The sequence below is a fragment of the Artemia sp. Qi Xiang Cuo genome, chromosome 1, assembly GCF_049724085.1.
Source record: "Artemia sp. Qi Xiang Cuo chromosome 1, ASM4972408v1, whole genome shotgun sequence".
In the NCBI taxonomy this organism is placed as follows: Eukaryota; Metazoa; Arthropoda; class Branchiopoda; order Anostraca; family Artemiidae; genus Artemia; species Artemia sp. Qi Xiang Cuo.
This window is the reverse complement of record NC_142794.1, coordinates 64,941,754-64,960,343: the sequence shown is the minus strand read 5'-3', so window position 1 is coordinate 64,960,343 and position 18,590 is coordinate 64,941,754. Positions and strand designations below refer to the sequence as shown.

Sequence of the window (18,590 nt, the reverse complement as noted above, 5' to 3'; positions counted from 1 at the left end):
ATGTTTGAGTTAGGTGACCTTAAATCAACTGAAATTCTTTTTTCTATTGTTACTGTCGTTTTTCCAGTTAACTAGTCACACAAAGATAGGGTAAGGCATCATGAGCAGCGTAAAAAAATCCCGAAGGGAGGAGGGCAAGTGCTACCAAAACCCTTGTTTCCATCACAATTTAAATAGTGATATTTCTCAATTTTTTTCTTATAAAATGTATTTGATTTAAAGTAGCTCATTGAAAGCTATTAGAACATAATAATTTGCATAAGGAATTATGCTCCACAAATAGATGTGCGATACTATTGGAAATTACGCAATAAAACCCAACATGTTTGTAAAACCTCAAGGAACGAAATTGTAAATGTAAAATTTTGTATCTATTTTATGATGTGAATGAACAACCAGATAAAACATTTCGTATTTTTTGGATGGTTTTGCTAAGAAATGTTAGAGACAGTGCTAAAAGAATAAAAAATTATAAGACCTGAGGTGCACATAGTGCGGTAAATAATTTTCTTTTTTTTAAATATGGTAGTTGCGAAGTTAGAAAGGAATAACTGAAACTTATGAATATGATTTTTGAAAAAGTGGAAGTACCTAGCTATTTTAGGGAAACTTTAATTGTATCCCTTTATAAGAAAGGTGATAAGAGCGAGTGAGGCAATTATAGAGGCATTAGCTTGGCTTCTGCAGGACTTTGTCTTAAGAAACATGGCACAACTAAAATCATTTGACTATTTGAGCTTGTAAACAACCAGAAAGTCAAAACTATTGGAGACTAACCTCTATTATGCTGTATCACTGCAGAAGATAAGCTTCTTATGTTACTTTTCTGTGTAGAATTTAAACTTGTACGCATCACAGTAACTGTTTCAACTCCCATAAAACAAAATACGTGCTATGGCAGTCATTCAGATACGGTATGACTATGCAACATACAAAATTACCAAAAAGAGAGGGGACGTAGGCTTTTCTAGTTTAAGTCGGTCGAGCCATTGGGTCATTTTTTCCTTAGGCATGTATACGAAGATACAATTTTGGTTGAGAGTTCTATTTCAGTTTAGTAGTGAGTGTTCAATACTTGCAAAATCCACTAGATGTAGCCATTTCTTTTTAACTAACCTCTTAAACAGCTCTCTATTATGTTCCAGTGCCCCACTTGCTGGGAAGGTAAAAACAAAAAAAGGAACACATCAGTGCTACCCATATAAAGTGATTTTCCTTGCTGTTCAAGGTGGGAGGCTGTAATGTTGGCACATAGAGGTTTCGACAATGGTGATTCCAATGGTTTTCTTTTCCTTTCAATCTAACTCCATTTTTGGAGAGTGTCAGGCTATTTTTCGAAATTCCCATAAACTCATTTTCGCAATAAACTTTTATCATTAATAGTAGTCGGGAAAATAGTTACCATTCCTGATCAGTTTCAAATGATGATTCTTTCTCACCTGGCAATTTTTTTTTTTTTAAATTCGTTTTTAAATTTTCGGTTACTATACACTGAAATTCGTTTTTGCTATGTTGCACATTGCATCAGGTAACAGAATCCATCAAGTATGACACCACCCTTGTCAAAAGATGCGCGTGTTATATCATCTTGTATATGAAGATGAAGTTTTTGTGAAAATTGCATTTAATTTAAAATTATCTTTTGTTAATTACAGACGCTAGATGTGGCCGTTTCCTTTCAAATGAGTCCTTAACCACCTCTTTATAACGTTTTAGCAGCCCACCAGCGAAAAAAAAAAGACGAAGCAGAATAAAAAAAGGAGACATTAATACTTCCCAGGCAAAAAATTGATTTTCTTTCTTACTAGAAATGGGAAGACTGTATTTCTCCTAAACGGTTTTTTTTTTCGGTTGCAGAAATTCCAACGGCGCAGTTTTCATGTCAATCTGACCGGATCATTTTCGCAAAAAAATTTACTATTAAAGCCAACCCAAATAATAGCTACCATTTCAAAATCAGCTTTAAGTGGCGTCATTTCCCACTTGAAAGTTTTTGGTCAAAACGCGTTTTTCTTTTCTAAATTTTCGGTTACTACGGTTTAGGGTTGCGTTCTGTACAAGGTTGCCCGTAAGGGCACACTGTAATGTTCCGACAGCATAAGAGTCCCTCATATGCTATGCATCTGTTCCAATTTTAACCCTCTAGGGGCATCTTCAGGAGTTGTGGCACGATGCTGGCATTCCTTTGGCTCCTTCCGACGTCTGGTGATTTAATTCCTGATGGGTAGTTTAGGTTTATAAATAGTTGCTGATAATCTTAATTATTAATTTGAATTATTATTCCTTATTTGTAGCCTTCGCTTTTATTTGTAAACCCTCAATAGCCCTATGATATTATCCCTTGCTGTGTTTTTTTTTTTTATATTTTGACAAATAAAAAAAATGCTCGAAATACAAATTGTTTTCAAAAAAGTGTAAATGACACTATGGTCTTTAGAAAATTTTGGAGGCAGTGGCCCTAATCCTGCTGGTGGTGGTTCCTGTTCCTATTAAGCTAACCTGAACAATTCATTTGAATTTCTGTTCACTTCAGGATTCATTTATCCATCTATAGCCGTATATCCATACGCAAGCATCTGATCATTTATTTTAGTTCCTGTTCATGTTGACTTTGAAAACTATTAGAAGGTTCTTAGGCCCAACGCCTCCTCCCCTCCCCCTCCCTTGCGTACTGCTGTGAGTAAACCGGACAGATTACTTAAAACCAATATGCCCACGATCGGCCAATCAAATGCAAAAACCTCAAAACTTTTAATTCAAATCTCTTTTACACCCTTGCAACTAAAGTTTGAGCAGTCAGTATTAGGGTCTTGGCCCCAATTAATTATTAGATAAAGTGTTTTTGTTGTTTTTATAACTTATCATGTCCTTTTAAGCTAATTTCTACCTTTTCCAACAAGAATCTTTTTACGTCTCGTACAGATAAGCCAAGTTCACTTTTAAATTATTCGTCTTGCGAACGATTAATTTATTTAGCGAAGTCATCCGTTTTACGTCGTTTCACGACGTGCCTCGGATTTGTCAGAAGGTCGACGTATACACTTACATAGACTCCTGAACTCTGACAAAAAATCTCACCCCCTTCCCCGAAAAATTTCCATGGTAAAATTTTCTCCCCTAAAAGAAACTTATTTTATGAAAAATGTATGCAGAATTGCCTTTTGAAATAATTTGTCACACAATTGGTCAGGTGAGTAAAGAGAGAGAGAAAAAAAAAAAAAAACAATAACAAAAAACAAAACAATGACAGACCTCAATCTAGTCTGGAAAGAGCAATATAAAACAATAACATTACCATTTATTTCGATATCAGTGTCTTAACAAAGTAATTAAAACCAAAATACAACCCATTTCCAAAAAAGGAATGTAAAAATAAAAAATCCTGCTGAGCAGTCAAAATCAGCGTCACACTTAAACAGCTTGGGTTAATAGTAAGCCATCAGGACGGATAACTCAAACATGTCTAAAAGGTAATAAGAATTAAAATTAAAAACTTTAAAAATTTGTTCAAATGTGTTTTTCGTTCGCCTACAAGAATAAAATAAATTTAAAATATAATAAATTATCACATTAGTTTTATATCTATAAGATATGTCTGGACACCGAAAGAAAGAAAGAAAAAAAGAAAGAAAAAGAGAGAGAGAGAGAGAGAGAGAGAGAGAGAGAGAGAGAGAGAGAGAGAGAGAGAGAGAGAGAGAGAGAGAGAGAGAGAGAGAGAGAGAGAGAGAGAGAGAGAGAGAGAGAGAGAGAGAGAGAGAGAGAGAGAGAGAGAGAGAGAGAGAGAGAGAGAGAGAGAGAGAGAGAGAGAGCAGAAGGAGAGAGGGAAAGAGAGAGGGAAGGAGACAGAAAGAGATAGGGAGAGAGAGACGGAGAGGGAGAGAACAAAGAGAGAGAGAGAGAGAGAGAGAGAGAGAGAGAGAGAGAGAGAGAGAGAGAGAGAGAGAGAGAAGCAGAAGGAGAGAGGGAAAGAGAGAGGGAAGGAGACAGAAAGAGATAGGGAGAGAGAGACGGAGAGGGAGAGAACAAAAGAGAGAGGGAGAGAAAGAATAAATACAATTGGAAATAATAAACAATGTTACACATCAGTAGTTTGCTTGTAAATTGTATTTGGCGCTAGTCTAAAAACCTTAAAATACCCTTTTCTTCTTTATTTCTGTATTGGCTAATAGCCAAAAAGTCAACATATTTCTATCAAAATCGCTTGCATAAAACTCTAGGAGAAAAAATTTAGTAATTACAAAATGAGATAAAAACTAAATTTCCTACAAATCCACTGAAAAGCAACAATTCACGAAAAATATTCCTCCTACAATACTGCAATTTTGGTAATGTTTTAAAGAAGGTAACAACCCACTTGGGAAAATGAAATAACATAGTTGGTTTATAACACTTTCAGTCTAGTATTAAAAAAAAAAAAATCCAAATTTAAAAGTGAGCATACTGACTTAAAAATTTGAAGATAAAAAAAAGAAGTTCATTTACAGGTTGCTTTCATGACAAGGTTGTTGGGAATTATATTTTAATTTGTCATACAAAGTGTATTCTCTTTGGGCCAAAAGTTTGTTTATTTACCTATAAAATAGAAAAAAGAAATAAAACACATTTGAAATTCCGGTTCATAGTCGCGAAAAACAGACTTTCTCAAAAATATCAGAATAATAACAATTATAATAAAAAACAAGTCAAATCCCAAGAGGGCTTGAGCATAAAAATAATGAATTTGTGCGAGACTAAAAGCAAATGTGATTACGATTGAACAGCTCTACATCAAGTGATTCAACAGTAAAAATTTCGTAAGATCGTGCGAAATAATGTTAATAACAATAAAGCACACATGAAGAATTAACCTAACACTACATACAAGCTGAACTAAAAAAAGAAAGAAATTAAAATATCAATAAATACGGAGAGAGGCCCTTCACTAGCGAACCTATTCTGTGTATTTTTCAGGCATGACGTAAGAAATGTCGTCCCATGGATGACGATAGAGACCTTGCTTAAGACGTTTCTGATCGAGATAGTGACCTGGAAAAAACGATCAGTTTATACTAAACCAAAATTGTCTGCCAGTCTAACAAGTGAAAGAAGAATTATCAAATTTATGCATCATGCAAAATAATTAAGAATCTTATATTACGAACACATATTAAAATTCATGTTATAGAAAATAAATTGAATGGATTTGGTCACGGACATAATTTATCCTTTTGTCAGAATATATATATATATATATATATATATATATATATATATATATATATATATATATATATATATATATATATATATATATATATATATATATATATATACGTATATATATAACCCATGTAGAGTAACTAGACAACTCAAACAAATGAAGTTAAATTGCTTCCTAACAGCAAGATAATTTCAATCCAAGAGTCAGTATATGTAAACGTCATAGATTAAGACGTTAGCAGATGCTTACATTGGACGCTTGACAGTGCCTTATGTCCTCATCCGGGAGCCCAAATTAGACAAGGTCTCTCTCTCATCCTAACTTCTATTGTATTGACTATGTTGAAATCTCATCAGAGCCGTTACAGCTTCAAGAGCTACTTGATGAAACTGTGACAGAAGCATACCGGGTTGGCAAGAAAATTCCCACTATCAAGCATCGATTTATGGTGATGTGTCACCAACCTTGGCTCTCACTAGCAATATACCAAGTCTTGCTCAAGAAAATTGCATGGAACCAATTCACGGATACTTCTGCAGCCTTTGTCACTTGATTTTGAACCCCACTGAAGACCCTTACGGGTCTAAAAGATAATCAAGCACATCTATTAATGCGAGACAATTTTTTCCCTTCCTACATAGATTCATGAGATGCATTCTAAGAGTCCACCCACTGTTCAATTCACGATTGGGGAAGGGAGCATTCTCTACTCTTGTTGGCAGTTAAACAGCGACGAATGAGATGGCTTTGTGACATTCTTACACGCTCAGATAGTAACACTTTTTATAAATATCCAATATTATTTGTTATCTCCCTAGAAGAGGAGAGACCGTCCACAGACTTGGAAACAACAAAGGAGATTTGAAACCTGCAGATTGGCTCCAAGAGCTACTAAACTTCTCACTTGGAGAGTTTGCTGCCGATAAATTAAAATGCAACCACAACGACAAATTTAAGCACAACAAGCACGAGTATTATGTTCCTGAAATATTAGCCTACATTTACACACAGAGTTGCAATATAAGATTAAAGAACATTACCATACAGCGTGATTGAAGAGGTACGATCTATTTGGCAGTGTCTTAATTTTTACACTTTGTTTCAGACGTTTGGCAGTGTCTTAGTTTTGTTTTCTTAATGCACTTGCAATTCATTTTAGCTTTTATCAACAGTGTATGCTAGCTACAAGCAATATAAAAGTATCTACCAAAGTATACATTAAATTTCATAAATTAAATTACATATAGGAATCGACTGAGTAGCGTGTTCTTATCAAAAATAGTTAGAATTTCTTCATCTTTTGCGATTGGTTTTATTATAAGCATTTTCGAATAGTATACAATATCTTCTTAAGCGAATATATACAACAGTGGCGGAATTTTAGAATAATGCAAATAAAAGTATTTGTAGACCAATCAATAATTTAGGATGCATTATGTTTCAACTAGCGTAAATACTATTTTTAAGAAAAGATTTTGAGACAAAACTACCCTAGATCCATGGATTCTTAAATTAAGAAGCCAAATTTGTACAGTTGAAGTAAGTCAAAAAGAGCCAAATAGAGGGATGGAAAAGTGAAAAATACAAATAAGTAGAATGAATTGGCAATATATTCAACACAAACCGTTATTAACAAATTTGCCGCTACGTTCTCATTTAAAATATTTTTCTCTAAGACTAATTTTTTGAATTTCAAACTTGAGCTAAAAAAGAAGAAAAGAATAAGAGTACGTTTTGGAACGAAAGATTTTCAGTAGCCTACTTTACGAATCTTATTAGAATCATACTATCTCGTCAATAATGTTAATTGTCACTTATAATCGCAGATAATCACACGGGTAGTTTAATTACGAGGTCATTATGAACAAAAGCTATGATAAGTCAATTGGTTCTACCAAGGCTCTCACAAGTACACAGAGCCAAAACCTCAAGACGCCAAAAAAAAAGAAGAGGGCGGGGGCTCGGATATTTTCAAGAAGCTTTCTCAGAACCAGATATATAGATCCCAGAAAGCTTCGAGTTCGTTCCAGTCATTAAGTAACTCAACTGTTCAAGTAACCTCAAATTAACTAAAAGAGCTAAAACCTCTTGAAACGATGAAACCAGACAGCCAAGTTAACTTTCCATTTTGTAGTGTGACAAAGTAGTTAGCTTATTGGTCTAGACTATTTTAAACAAACCATGCTTTATTTTTGAACTTATACTAAAATAGTTGAAGCATAGACAATTTATTTGTAAACTTTAAATCGCATCATTATTTGTGTGTTTGTTGCTTTTTTTTGTTGGTTTTTAGCATTACTTATTCATTGGTTACAAGCACTATAGCAAACAACTGTTACATTGACCTTCCTAGTCAGTTTTCGGTGGAATACGCATTGGGTCAACAATAAGATTTGGGTAGTTGAGGAGCTTCAAATAACCTCAGGCTTCATCTTGTTTCTCGCGAAATTTACCAAGGGATCGAGGTGATTTTCGGATAAATTTGAGCAGAAAGTTCTCCTTTCGGTCGACGTTCGATGCATTTTTTTTAATTTGGCTCAGAATGTTTTTTTTAACGAATCTTGTTAGTTAGCAATATGGAGATAAAATGATTTTCAAGATAACTGTATGAAAGTCATCAAAATAAGGTTTTGTGAATGAAGATTAAAATACTTAACAATTAAAAAAGAAGGAAAATATATCCACTGTATAGTGTTTTCCCAGAACAAATAATTATATCCAAGAAAGATTAAAATAAAGGGGGATGGTAGGTATTGGTTTAAGGAAGTAAGTCTGCATAAATACCAGAACAGAGGCTGAAATACGCGAGGCTCAAAACTTTTGAGCAGATATTTTATTACAAGTGCCTAGCGAGGGGTTTCTTAGATGTTGTTCTAGAGGATAGGAATTCTTTTTCTTTTTCACTTTGGCTGTAGGAGGGGAATATTAAGGATAAAATAGTAACCAGTTTTTCCATTGAAAAAGAAAATATACGGCTAGAACCATTTATTACGCAAGAAGTGACTAACATTAATCATGCCTTACCAATAAAACCGGCACTTCGGCCCAGGACGAATAATCCATTAATAGTTCCAATATCGACATATTCTTGTGCTTCTTCCATTGTAAAAGATCCACAGTTTCTCAACAGGTCAACAAATGCAACACCAATGATGCCATCTACATTCAAAATTAGGTTTGGTTTCTTAGAAGTGGTGACTTTTTCAACCTCCAGAGCATAATCTACAAGCGGTGTAGCAGGAAAATTCTCTTTGACGAATTCTTTGATCAGTTTGACACGCATATCAGGATTGTTGAGCTGCAATTGATACAACCAATTGAATTCCTTATTGAATAACAACCTATTTAATTTGGCTATATAACATTAGTTGATTCCTCTTAATATCCCAGAAAGACTTTGCCTGTACAACATTTGGTAAAGAGTTGGGGGGGGGGGGTAAAAAAGGTAGAAGGCTCATAGTATATAAAATAACTGCTCATTTCTATTGTTTTTTTTATTATATTAAGGTAGTTTCTATATATTCGAAGAGCATTGTACATACGACAGAATGTTGATACAAATTATATAGGGCTAAAGAAAATCCTGGAAATGGGATTGTGGTTCCATCTTCGATATTTCCGAAGTTTTGAACATTTTTTTCTATTCCAGAATAAGATCATTATTAAATCAAATAGACGGAAACGAGGGTAGCTAAGAATCCTTGATAATTAATGTAGTTCTTGCATAGGCGTCTCAGTTAGACTCATAGACTCATTTATTTTATAAACAACTATCGTACCCGTGCCCGGAGCCGTGACTAAATGGCGCTGTTTAGTATATTGCATAAAACTGGTAACTGGCGGTTTACATAACTGACAAAAAACGGCACGAATGAATTGCTGTGACGGGTTGTTCGACACTTTGGTGGCACTAGTTAGTTTTTATGGCGGGTGTTGGCGGTGATACGCGCAGGTGGGTGAAGCAACGAACGGTGTTTCTGGGACGAAAGAAGGGACTGCTCAAAATTGCACATCAACTGCAAGCGTCTATCACACAACGTTGGCAGCCGTAAGGTACTAAGGGCAGCCTCATAAGAGTTGTATTTCAGGCCTAGTATCACTTTCACTGCCCGTTCTTGAATGGCCTCCAGATCTTCACTTAGGTGGTCAATATTACGAGCTTGACGGCCCCACACAGGACACGCATATTCTAGGATAGAGCGCACATATGTGACGTAAACTGTCTTCAGCTGACTTTGTGAGAAACCCAGTCGGCAAAAGGTAATTAGCGACCGTAGTGCGCAACCCCAACTACCTTTTTTCACTAGACCGGCGATGTGCGCGCTAAATGAACAGTCGACACTGAAAGTAACCCCGAGAATCACTGAGGTTGAGGCGGTAGGGTACCACGGATCCAGGCCTGAGAAGTCACGTTTGAGCGGATTAAACCTCATGACTTTTGTTTTATTCACATTAAGCTGGAGGTCATTAATGCTACACTGCTCGAGAAAGGATCTACTGATTTCACTGCTGAAGTAGGGATACACGTCTGACTTTTCAGCAAGATATTTCAGAAGTAGGGAGATATCGCCCACGTATTTAAATCTGTCTTCAAACTCGAGGATAATGTAGTTGTCTATCTGAGACAACTAAGCATCCAAAAAACCAAGCGTAACATATACACACACTTTTTTTTCACACTTCTTTCTGGAGGGTATCATAATTAAAATGACACCCTTGGGAAAATAGCTTATCACAGGAGCGATAATTTCCAAAGACTTCAACAAAAGATTGTGGAATAATAATGCAGTATTTTTGAGCCTTTCTCCTAACAAAAAAGTCTTGAGATACTCTACTCCCTCCCCTAAGTTCCTTAATTTTCTTTTTTATCATTAAACTCCAAATAAAGACGTCTTTTCACACAAGAAAACAACTTCTCTTCCATTGAATCTTGGAACCTGCAAAAACTGAACAGTCAATGGTATCCTCAATGGTAGTTAATCGCACAAAATAATTACACGAAAAATTCTTAAACCTGAGGATACTATGCAGTCAGCTCTCGATGATTTGAAACTCGAGGAAAAAAAAAAAAAAATTCACTACCAAGAATTCAAAATGACGTTAACCCAAAAACATGACTGTGTTTAAAATTCGTTATTTTCGTTTCACAACACTTGTACAATCACCTATGTATATATTTTATTTACATTCGATTCCATTGTCCACTGAATTTTTCGACAGTACTGAAGATTGAATGCAGAAAAGAAAACGCTACTTGTTGCTGTTCTTGGGGTGTAGGAGCGTAGGATAAGTAGAGATATCCTTGATAAGCTCAAGTTTAAATGGAATTGGTTGTTGTTCTTCTAAATTTCCTCTTCCTCATCAGGAAAGGCAAAATCCAACAGTTTAGTATCGGTTAGGGCACTACGGAAACAGATGTCATCGTCGATTTCAGCAAAATAATCAAACTTTAATTCTCCATGGTTAGGTTGAATTCCCCACCACAAGCCAGAATTTGTAATTTTTTTGGCTATGGTGACCGTCCTACGTTTTAATTTGCTTAAACCCGTATTTTCGGGAGCAGATATATGCAAAAGATGGTACAGTTGACATTTTTTCCAGGGATTATCAATCATGATTTTCACAGTCAAAAATGTCGAATTTCGCGATTCAGCCTTTCTTTTTGTCGATGCTATTCAGCATCGTCCTTTTTGGTCAGGTATCTAGGGCCAAACAAAAAGCAGGTCGTCCCTGAATGGGGTGGGAGGAGGTCATAAAGGAGGATTTAAGGGAAATTGGAACTTCTTGGAAGGATGTGAAGAGGAAGGCGTTGAATAGGTTAGGATGAAGGACGAGCGTTGTAGCTGTGTTGACCTTAGGCGGCTTGATAATACAGTGAGTTGTTAGTAGTAGTAATAGTAAAAGTTGTTGACAGTGATCTTATTCCTTTGAAACAGCGCAGTGTTGCAGAATTTCCGCCAAGACCGCCATTTTTTTTAACGTCATGATACGATCAGGAAGAGATTGACACAAACAGAAATGTCCATGGTGATGCTCTCTCCAAAGATCTTTTACAACCTGATGGTGTGCTGACTTTTGAAAATAGAAAGCCATTCAACACTAGCTGCAACTCCTTCAATCCCGAAAGACTAAAACAGAACACTTGGTTCTTTCCTTCAATATGGCATGACCTCCAGGAATGTTTAATCTCTACACTGGCAAATCCGTTTAAGCAAGCACTCCTCAACACGGGGAAATTCACTTTGGTAGGAACTTTCTCTGCTCGCACTCAAGACATCTTCGTATTTCAACATCACCCACAATGCTGACGCTAAAATTCCTAACTGCTTGGTACCATCTGTTTTTAGTTCGTCAACCTTCTATAGCTTGAATCACAAAAATTTTTCCAATTATGGAGGGACACTTGCTCTTAAAAAAAACAAAAAACAAACTCATTTTGATATTTTGAGATTTCAAAAATACAAATTATTAGCTGACTACTCCTATAAATCTTTGCATATTTGGATCCTATGAGAAAAACCAAAGCATTTGAGCTTTTGCAAGTCAACACTTCAGTACACTACTTCGAATTAATTTACAGATGTTTCATTGATCCATATGTTGGTTTTGTAGATATTTCGCACAGGTCTATGTAGGCAAGCACAATTTTTTTTTTACTGTGTTTTAAATATACTTTTAATATACTGTGTTTTAAACATACTTTAAATATACATGTTGTTGTGGGTAACCAAAGAGTTGGTCAGATTCGATTAACACTGTCACCCAAAATATAGCTACTAATAATAGAGATAAAGACAAAAAGGAAAATCCAGATATTTAGCTTCTTCACTGGATGAAAAACGTGTATTGTGTATCCTCTTTATAAGGTCCGAACGAACGAAAGTACGATTGGAGGTCAGCGCTGTAGAAATAATTTGGAAGGATCTCCAACCCCAATTTTCGGAGTGTTTCTTGAGTTCGCTGCGCCACATGGGGCGCGCTTTATCATGAAGCCAAATTAAACCTTTAGTCAAAATTCATGCATAAGCAGGTTTTCATAAAAGTGGGGGAACCGAGTAAACCAACAAAGTAATTTCCAGACATTTCCTATACTTTTTTATTGCAGCAGTCCTCAAAAAGAAATTTCAAACAAAATCTGTTGTACAATTAATTTGAGTTTTTGCAGATGCACCCCCATGACTGGAGTAAAGAGACCACCTCAAGTCATACCACATAAGCCCTGCCCCCTCCCCTCTCAGGCGCAATGAATGTCAGAATAAAAAGAAATTCTAAAAGACACAAAAACACACACATAAAGACATAGAGATGTATACATGAGCTAATAGGCAATTATAATTTAAATATGTGAAACTCTGGGCGTTAACACGTGAGCATTACAACCCGAGATTTTTATTTAATTTATTTATCTTTTTTTTTGCGAAGTCAATTTCCACGAAAATCGAGTTATAGAAGTGCCATGGTATTATATTCTGGTAGATTTTTTTTCATAAGCTTTTTTGTTAAAAAAAAAAAAAAAAAAAAAAATAAAAAAAAAATGAACCGAAACTTTATCTAGCCACCTCATTTATGACAGTTGTTCGAACCAGCGTATCCTCCCCCCTTTTTGCTATCTGGTTTATCATCTTAACCAGACGTTTAACCAGATGATAAAGTTTATCATCTGGTTCTCCACATTTTCCAGCCAAATTAGCCTTTTTTGTCTTTTCGCTTAGAAATTTTTATTGACTATAGAGCGATTTAAAAATAAAATTATAATAAAACAGTGGTGTCAATTCAAGAAGAAGGGGGTAAAACATATTTTTTACAAAATCTAGGGGAGGCAATTCTATTAGCGTTTTCTTTTTTTCAATGAAAATGCCAAAAATAGGAGACATTCAAATTCTTAAAGTAGCACAATGATTTGAGCAAACATAGATGCAAAAATCCATTAAACAAAAAAGAACTTGGAATTTAAAATGAAAAAAAAGAGACTTCTTTTAGTCGTTTTCACATTTACGCTCACGTTTTCACATTTAATGCTCACTTTGAGAAATAAAAAAATATAATAACTTAAAAATGATTTTTAAAACGAAAAAGAAAAAAACAAAACCTAGAATAGCCAATAAGAAAATAGAGGAATAACATTTAACTCACACTTTTCACTCTGTGTCCAATTCCCATTATGAGTTCACCTTTCTTCCTCATGTCATTTACAAACTCCATTGGATGCATGCCTTTATCACAAGCACCGCTGAATTGTTTTGCTGCAGCATCTAAAGCGCCACCAAATCGGTCACCAATAGTGAGCAAACCAGATACAAGGGATGACACCAAATCCTTGCCTGCACGAGCACAAACAATAGTGTTATGAGCACCCGAAACAGCAGGACCGTGATCTGCCGTTACTATGAGACACATTTCAAGAAACTTGTTGGCATAGGCTGGTAGCTGCCGTTGGAACCAGAGTAGTGAAAGGACACCACCAAGACCCATTTCTTGTTTGAGGATTTCTGAGATAGGCATACCTGCATAGCGCAGCTCTTGACCTCGCTCGTCACTGACACTCGTCATGAAAGATGCCGGTTTTCTGATGAGTCCAAGTTCCTAAAGGAAAGATTATATACATTAACCTAAGTACTTAAAGGCGCCATTTCACAAAAATACGGTGAGGGACAACAATTTTCCTTCATTTTTTAAGAAGATAAAAAACATAATTTTTCAAAATTGTCGGAGGGGGCATTTTCCTTTTATTCTCGATTTGTCTCAATGAAGATTCCAAAAAGACTATGTTTCTAAATCTAAGGGCAATTTCCCTCCTTCTACCTCCCCTTCCATTGGCGCCCCTGTAAGTACATCGATGGTCGGAAAAAACACAGGGAGATATGAAGGGTCGGAACCAGGGTGATGAAACAATGAAGTATAGGAGACCCCCATCCTCTACCCTAGTGGATGACAGTAGCCAATCCCATGAATTATTAAAAAAGACTCATCTAAAACTGACAAGATACAACTCATAAAACATACCTAATATTTACTTAGTTGTTCCAACCCAAGAGAGATCGGTGAATTCAGTTGGGGAACAGTTTATCTATTTCAGTGGATTTCAATAAGATGTATATGAAAAAAGGCAAACATTCACATCTTACTTATTTACTCACATCTTACTAATGTTTGCACTGTTCATGTACATAAAATGTTACCTATGGCACGGATGTGACTCGTTTTTTTTTACCTCCTATTTTTTTCTTTAAGCTTTTGCCACCAAAATTTAATTTATAGTTAATAAATGCTCTTCATCACTAAGTTGTATTCTTATTTATACTGATTTTCCTTTGGTTACTGCTTGTACTATATCGTGCCTGCTTTTCAATCACCTCTTGTATTACTGACCACTCAAACTTGCAAATGATAATCTACTGCATTTGACATTTACGTATATTCAATTAACTAATAAAAAAAAAAAAAATTCCGTCACATAAATCGCAACCCTACGCATGATTTTGAGACTGTCCAACGGTTATTACTACAAGTGAAAAATAGACACTGACAAAGTCAGCATAAATTTTTGATTAATTCACACAAGCTCTTCTCCTATTACCTCACTATCATCAATAATTGCAACATTTTTACGATAAATTTTACAGTTTATGGTAAATACCGGCGCAACTTATTGCTAGTAATATGAATTAGCAATGAAAATCGTAACACCAGTAAAGATTGTGGGTAAAAGTGGATTCGTGATACTTAATTGGTAACACTAATTTAACAAGGTGTGCACATTAGCAATACAGAACAATTGTTGTCATCCAGTAGCTTTCTCTTAAATTTGGGATTTTATTTTATGTTTGTGGCAAAAACCTAGTAAAGAATTTCCCTCGCCCCATGGTAATTTACTTATACTTAATTCTTTACATACAATTATTTATTTAGTTCTTCTTCTTTACTCAATTCTCAATTCTTTACATACAATTATTTATTTAGTTCTTCTTCTTTACTTAGTTCTCAATGCTTTTAATTAGTTATTTAGTAATTCTTTTCAATTGATTCTCAGTTAATCCTTTACCTACACTTAAAATGATATAAAATGAATTCTTATGCGGTTCAAGAGCTAGAATATGTCAGCAGGGGTTATTGCAATAGAATCGTTACACTGATATTAAGAATTTAACAAGTTGTTTCTATAGTTTTCCATATTTTTTTGTGAAACAGTTTTATGAAGTTGTTTTTTTAGATTTGACCGTTCTTGCGTTAAAAAAATTAAAACAGATTGTAAAGTTATTGCCCACAATATTAAAAAGATTATAAATGACTACTTTAAAAATGAATTAATAGTTATGTAAAATATAGGGTGAATTAAAAAAGTCATTCATACTTATCGAACTGTGTTTGTATTGTATTTGTAAATATTTCTATTTTTATTTTTTTGTAGGAAAGTTGGGCGATCCAGAAAAACAGATGAAAAAGAAGAATTTTTCTTGCGTTAAAACAGTAGATACTGACAATTCCTTGAATTAATCTAGCAAAACTGATCTAAAATTGAGGAAATGCAATTCGTAGAATATACAAACGTGACAAATCTGACAAAGCTGATTACATTTCTGAATTCAACGTAAAAAATTGCCTTAGAAATCGTTCCTAAATACTCAAACTCAAAACTTTAAAATATCACAACATCCTAATTTCAAAAGAAAAAGAATGTAAATCATTACACATAATTTTGGACGATGGGAGGCACCCACTTGCTTCTGCAAAATAGGCACATTGAAACTTGTCAAGAGCAGATTTTATAAATGTAATATAGGGGCACCACAGCCCTTTCTCCAGAGGGAGGAGGGACCCCTCCCCCAAACGTTCCAAGGCGTCGCCACTGAGTGCCGACGCCTTGGAGCTTCGGGCGTCTTAATTTAACTTAACCGTCCGCATTTGTCGGCACATTCTTTATATCCCCTCCTCCAAACTCAAAATCCTAGCTCAGTCCCTTAGTATCATACTAGGTAATTAAATAGAAATCCTTTTAAAGATTTTTTGTAGGACCACAATAATTCAAAAAAGGGATACTAAAATTGAAAAGTAAACGGTATGTCTTATTTTATTATTAATTTTGAATAGTTTCTAAATGACCTATATCAAGATTAAGATCGTCTGACTCTGAAACCAGAAAAAAGAAAAACAGAAAACCATTAAAAAAGAAAAACAGAAATGGAATACATGACGGACATGAATTGCCCGCTCTCAAGCCTAAGAATCCGAAAAACCCATAAGTTTAGCCAACCAAATTGGGCTATGGAGCCTGTACCTCGTTTGAGTATAATTATACAAATGCTGCTACAACCAACAAGTCATGACAACACTATACTGCGTGAGGCCGACACTCCTTCCCACGCCCCTCCTCCGACCTTACTCTGTTCCAACGTTAATCTTCACTCTCTCCTATCAACTACAAGAAAACAATAATAAAATCTCAAAGAGAAGCTAATACTTCCAAATCCTATAGATGACGACACACAAATTACAAATGAAGAAGATGGAGAAAAGAGTAAGGCTAAAAAGAGAGATAGAGAGCTCAAAAATAGCTCATCGAAATTTTGGAACATGATAAAAAAAAAGCACAACTTACTCTGGCCCAATTATAATCCATAGGAACAGTCGGAGGAGGGACTTCAGGTTGAGGCTCAATATCCCCCTTATTCACAAGGTCCGTATAAACTTTTCGGATGAGGTCACCAAGGTCGTCAAAACTTTGAGGAACATGGGCTCCAATCGCAGCAAGAGTGCGGTTCTTAGCTAGTGCAGTTTCTCTCTCAGCATTAGCACATGCACCAGCATGACCAAATTGAACTTCAGAACTGAACATACCTAAACAAGAAAAATTTTCTAAATTCTACCTTAATATCTAATTTGTTTCTCAATGTTTCATGTATGTCATTGTTCATATATATATATATATATATATATATATATATATATATATATATATATATATATATATATATATATGAATATTTTTATACATTAATTCATTATCTACTCTTTTTTAATGAATTAAGCTTTCATTCATTATGTTCCATTTGTTCCAGGAGGTTTTTTTTAACATACCAATGTTTCGTTAATTGTGTTTCCTGGTGTTTTTTTTTATCGGCAGGAATTCAAACAAGTAAAGAGTATATATCATTTGTATTTTACTGAACACAAAAGGAATTTGAAACAATTTTTTAAATCGTAAATTAATTTAATGAAATTCTTAAAAGTCGAATAAAATTAAAAAAATCAAATGAAAATTTGATGACTTAAAAAAAATGGTGACTGAAATAATCTTCAATGTTGTTCTTCGGACTTAAGTTCAATTCCATAATTTCTTATGCTGAATTTTAGAGTTTAAGGGTTGTTTACACTTTACATGGCGATTTTCGTCGCTGCGGATACATAGATAAGCTTATCTAATCCTGCAAGAGTTTAGCTTACGGTACAAGTTTTATACGTCTGACGCTACAAATTTTCTCATTAATAGAGGAACAAGAATAACAAGAAGAAAAGACAACTAGCATCTTGTAAATGTTGATTTAAATTTTGTTCTATAATCCATTTTTTGTTCTATTATTTATAATTCGTAAATGTTCTATTATCCACTTTTATACAAAATCATTTATACATTATCTCTATTACTAGTAAATTATTGTTAATATTTGTTTAATTCATCTATTTATAATAGAATTCATTATAAGAACAAAATCTAAGGCAATGTACCCTATTACCAGCATGCTACCCTTTCGCAGGTACTCCAGCATGCTACCCTTTCGCAGGTACTGGCTTATTGGCGTGCAATCTACCACCAGACAAATATGTTTTAAAAACTTTTTTCTCTAGTTACCAGCATATACTGCGGATTTTTATTCATTGGCTGATTAAACAGTTCGTGGTAACGAAGTGTAGTAAGGAGCGACGAAGCTAAATAGCAACCGAAACTCTAAATACAGAATTTTGATATCAATAGATGAAGCAGAGAATCGGCTTATTATGCTGATTCCAAATATATAAGATGCATTAAGTTTAATGTTACCCAAAGATATGAGTCTGAGAAAATTTGCCAGATTTTAGAAGAAGGGTGAGAACCCTCTCTAAAAGTCAAGGAATCTTAATGAAAATCGTACCCTCAGATTAAGCATATAAGGAACCCTATTGTAAAGGTTTCAAGCTTCTATCTAAAAAAATACGGAATTTTGTAGTTTTTTTTGCCCGAAGAAAGATCACGGATGCATGTTTATTTTTGTTTCCTTTTCCCAGGAGGTGATCGTATCGAACCAATTGTCCTTGAAGAGCAGCAGAAGGCCCATTTGAACGGAAATTAAAAGTTCTAGTGCCCTTTTTGAGCGACCAAAAAGATTGGAGGGCAGCTAGCAATCCAACAGTGGAA

General features: G+C 34.8%; 1 protein-coding gene across 1 annotated transcript in view; it reads right to left on the bottom strand.

Moving 5' to 3' along the window:
• Positions 1 to 3,278: 3,278 nt before the first annotated feature.
• The window catches only part of ATPCL (ATP-citrate synthase), a 68,364-nt gene continuing 53,052 nt past the window's right edge, over positions 3,279 to 18,590 (bottom strand). Inside the window, exons 12-15 of the mRNA XM_089086052.1 lie at positions 16,797 to 17,035; positions 13,334 to 13,783; positions 8,225 to 8,498; positions 3,279 to 5,025 (exon numbers count right to left, since the gene is read on the bottom strand). Coding sequence (XP_088942178.1) covers positions 4,931 to 5,025; positions 8,225 to 8,498; positions 13,334 to 13,783; positions 16,797 to 17,035 — 1,058 coding nt within the window. The 3' untranslated portion in view covers positions 3,279 to 4,930. The remainder of the gene's footprint in view (positions 5,026 to 8,224; positions 8,499 to 13,333; positions 13,784 to 16,796; positions 17,036 to 18,590) is intronic.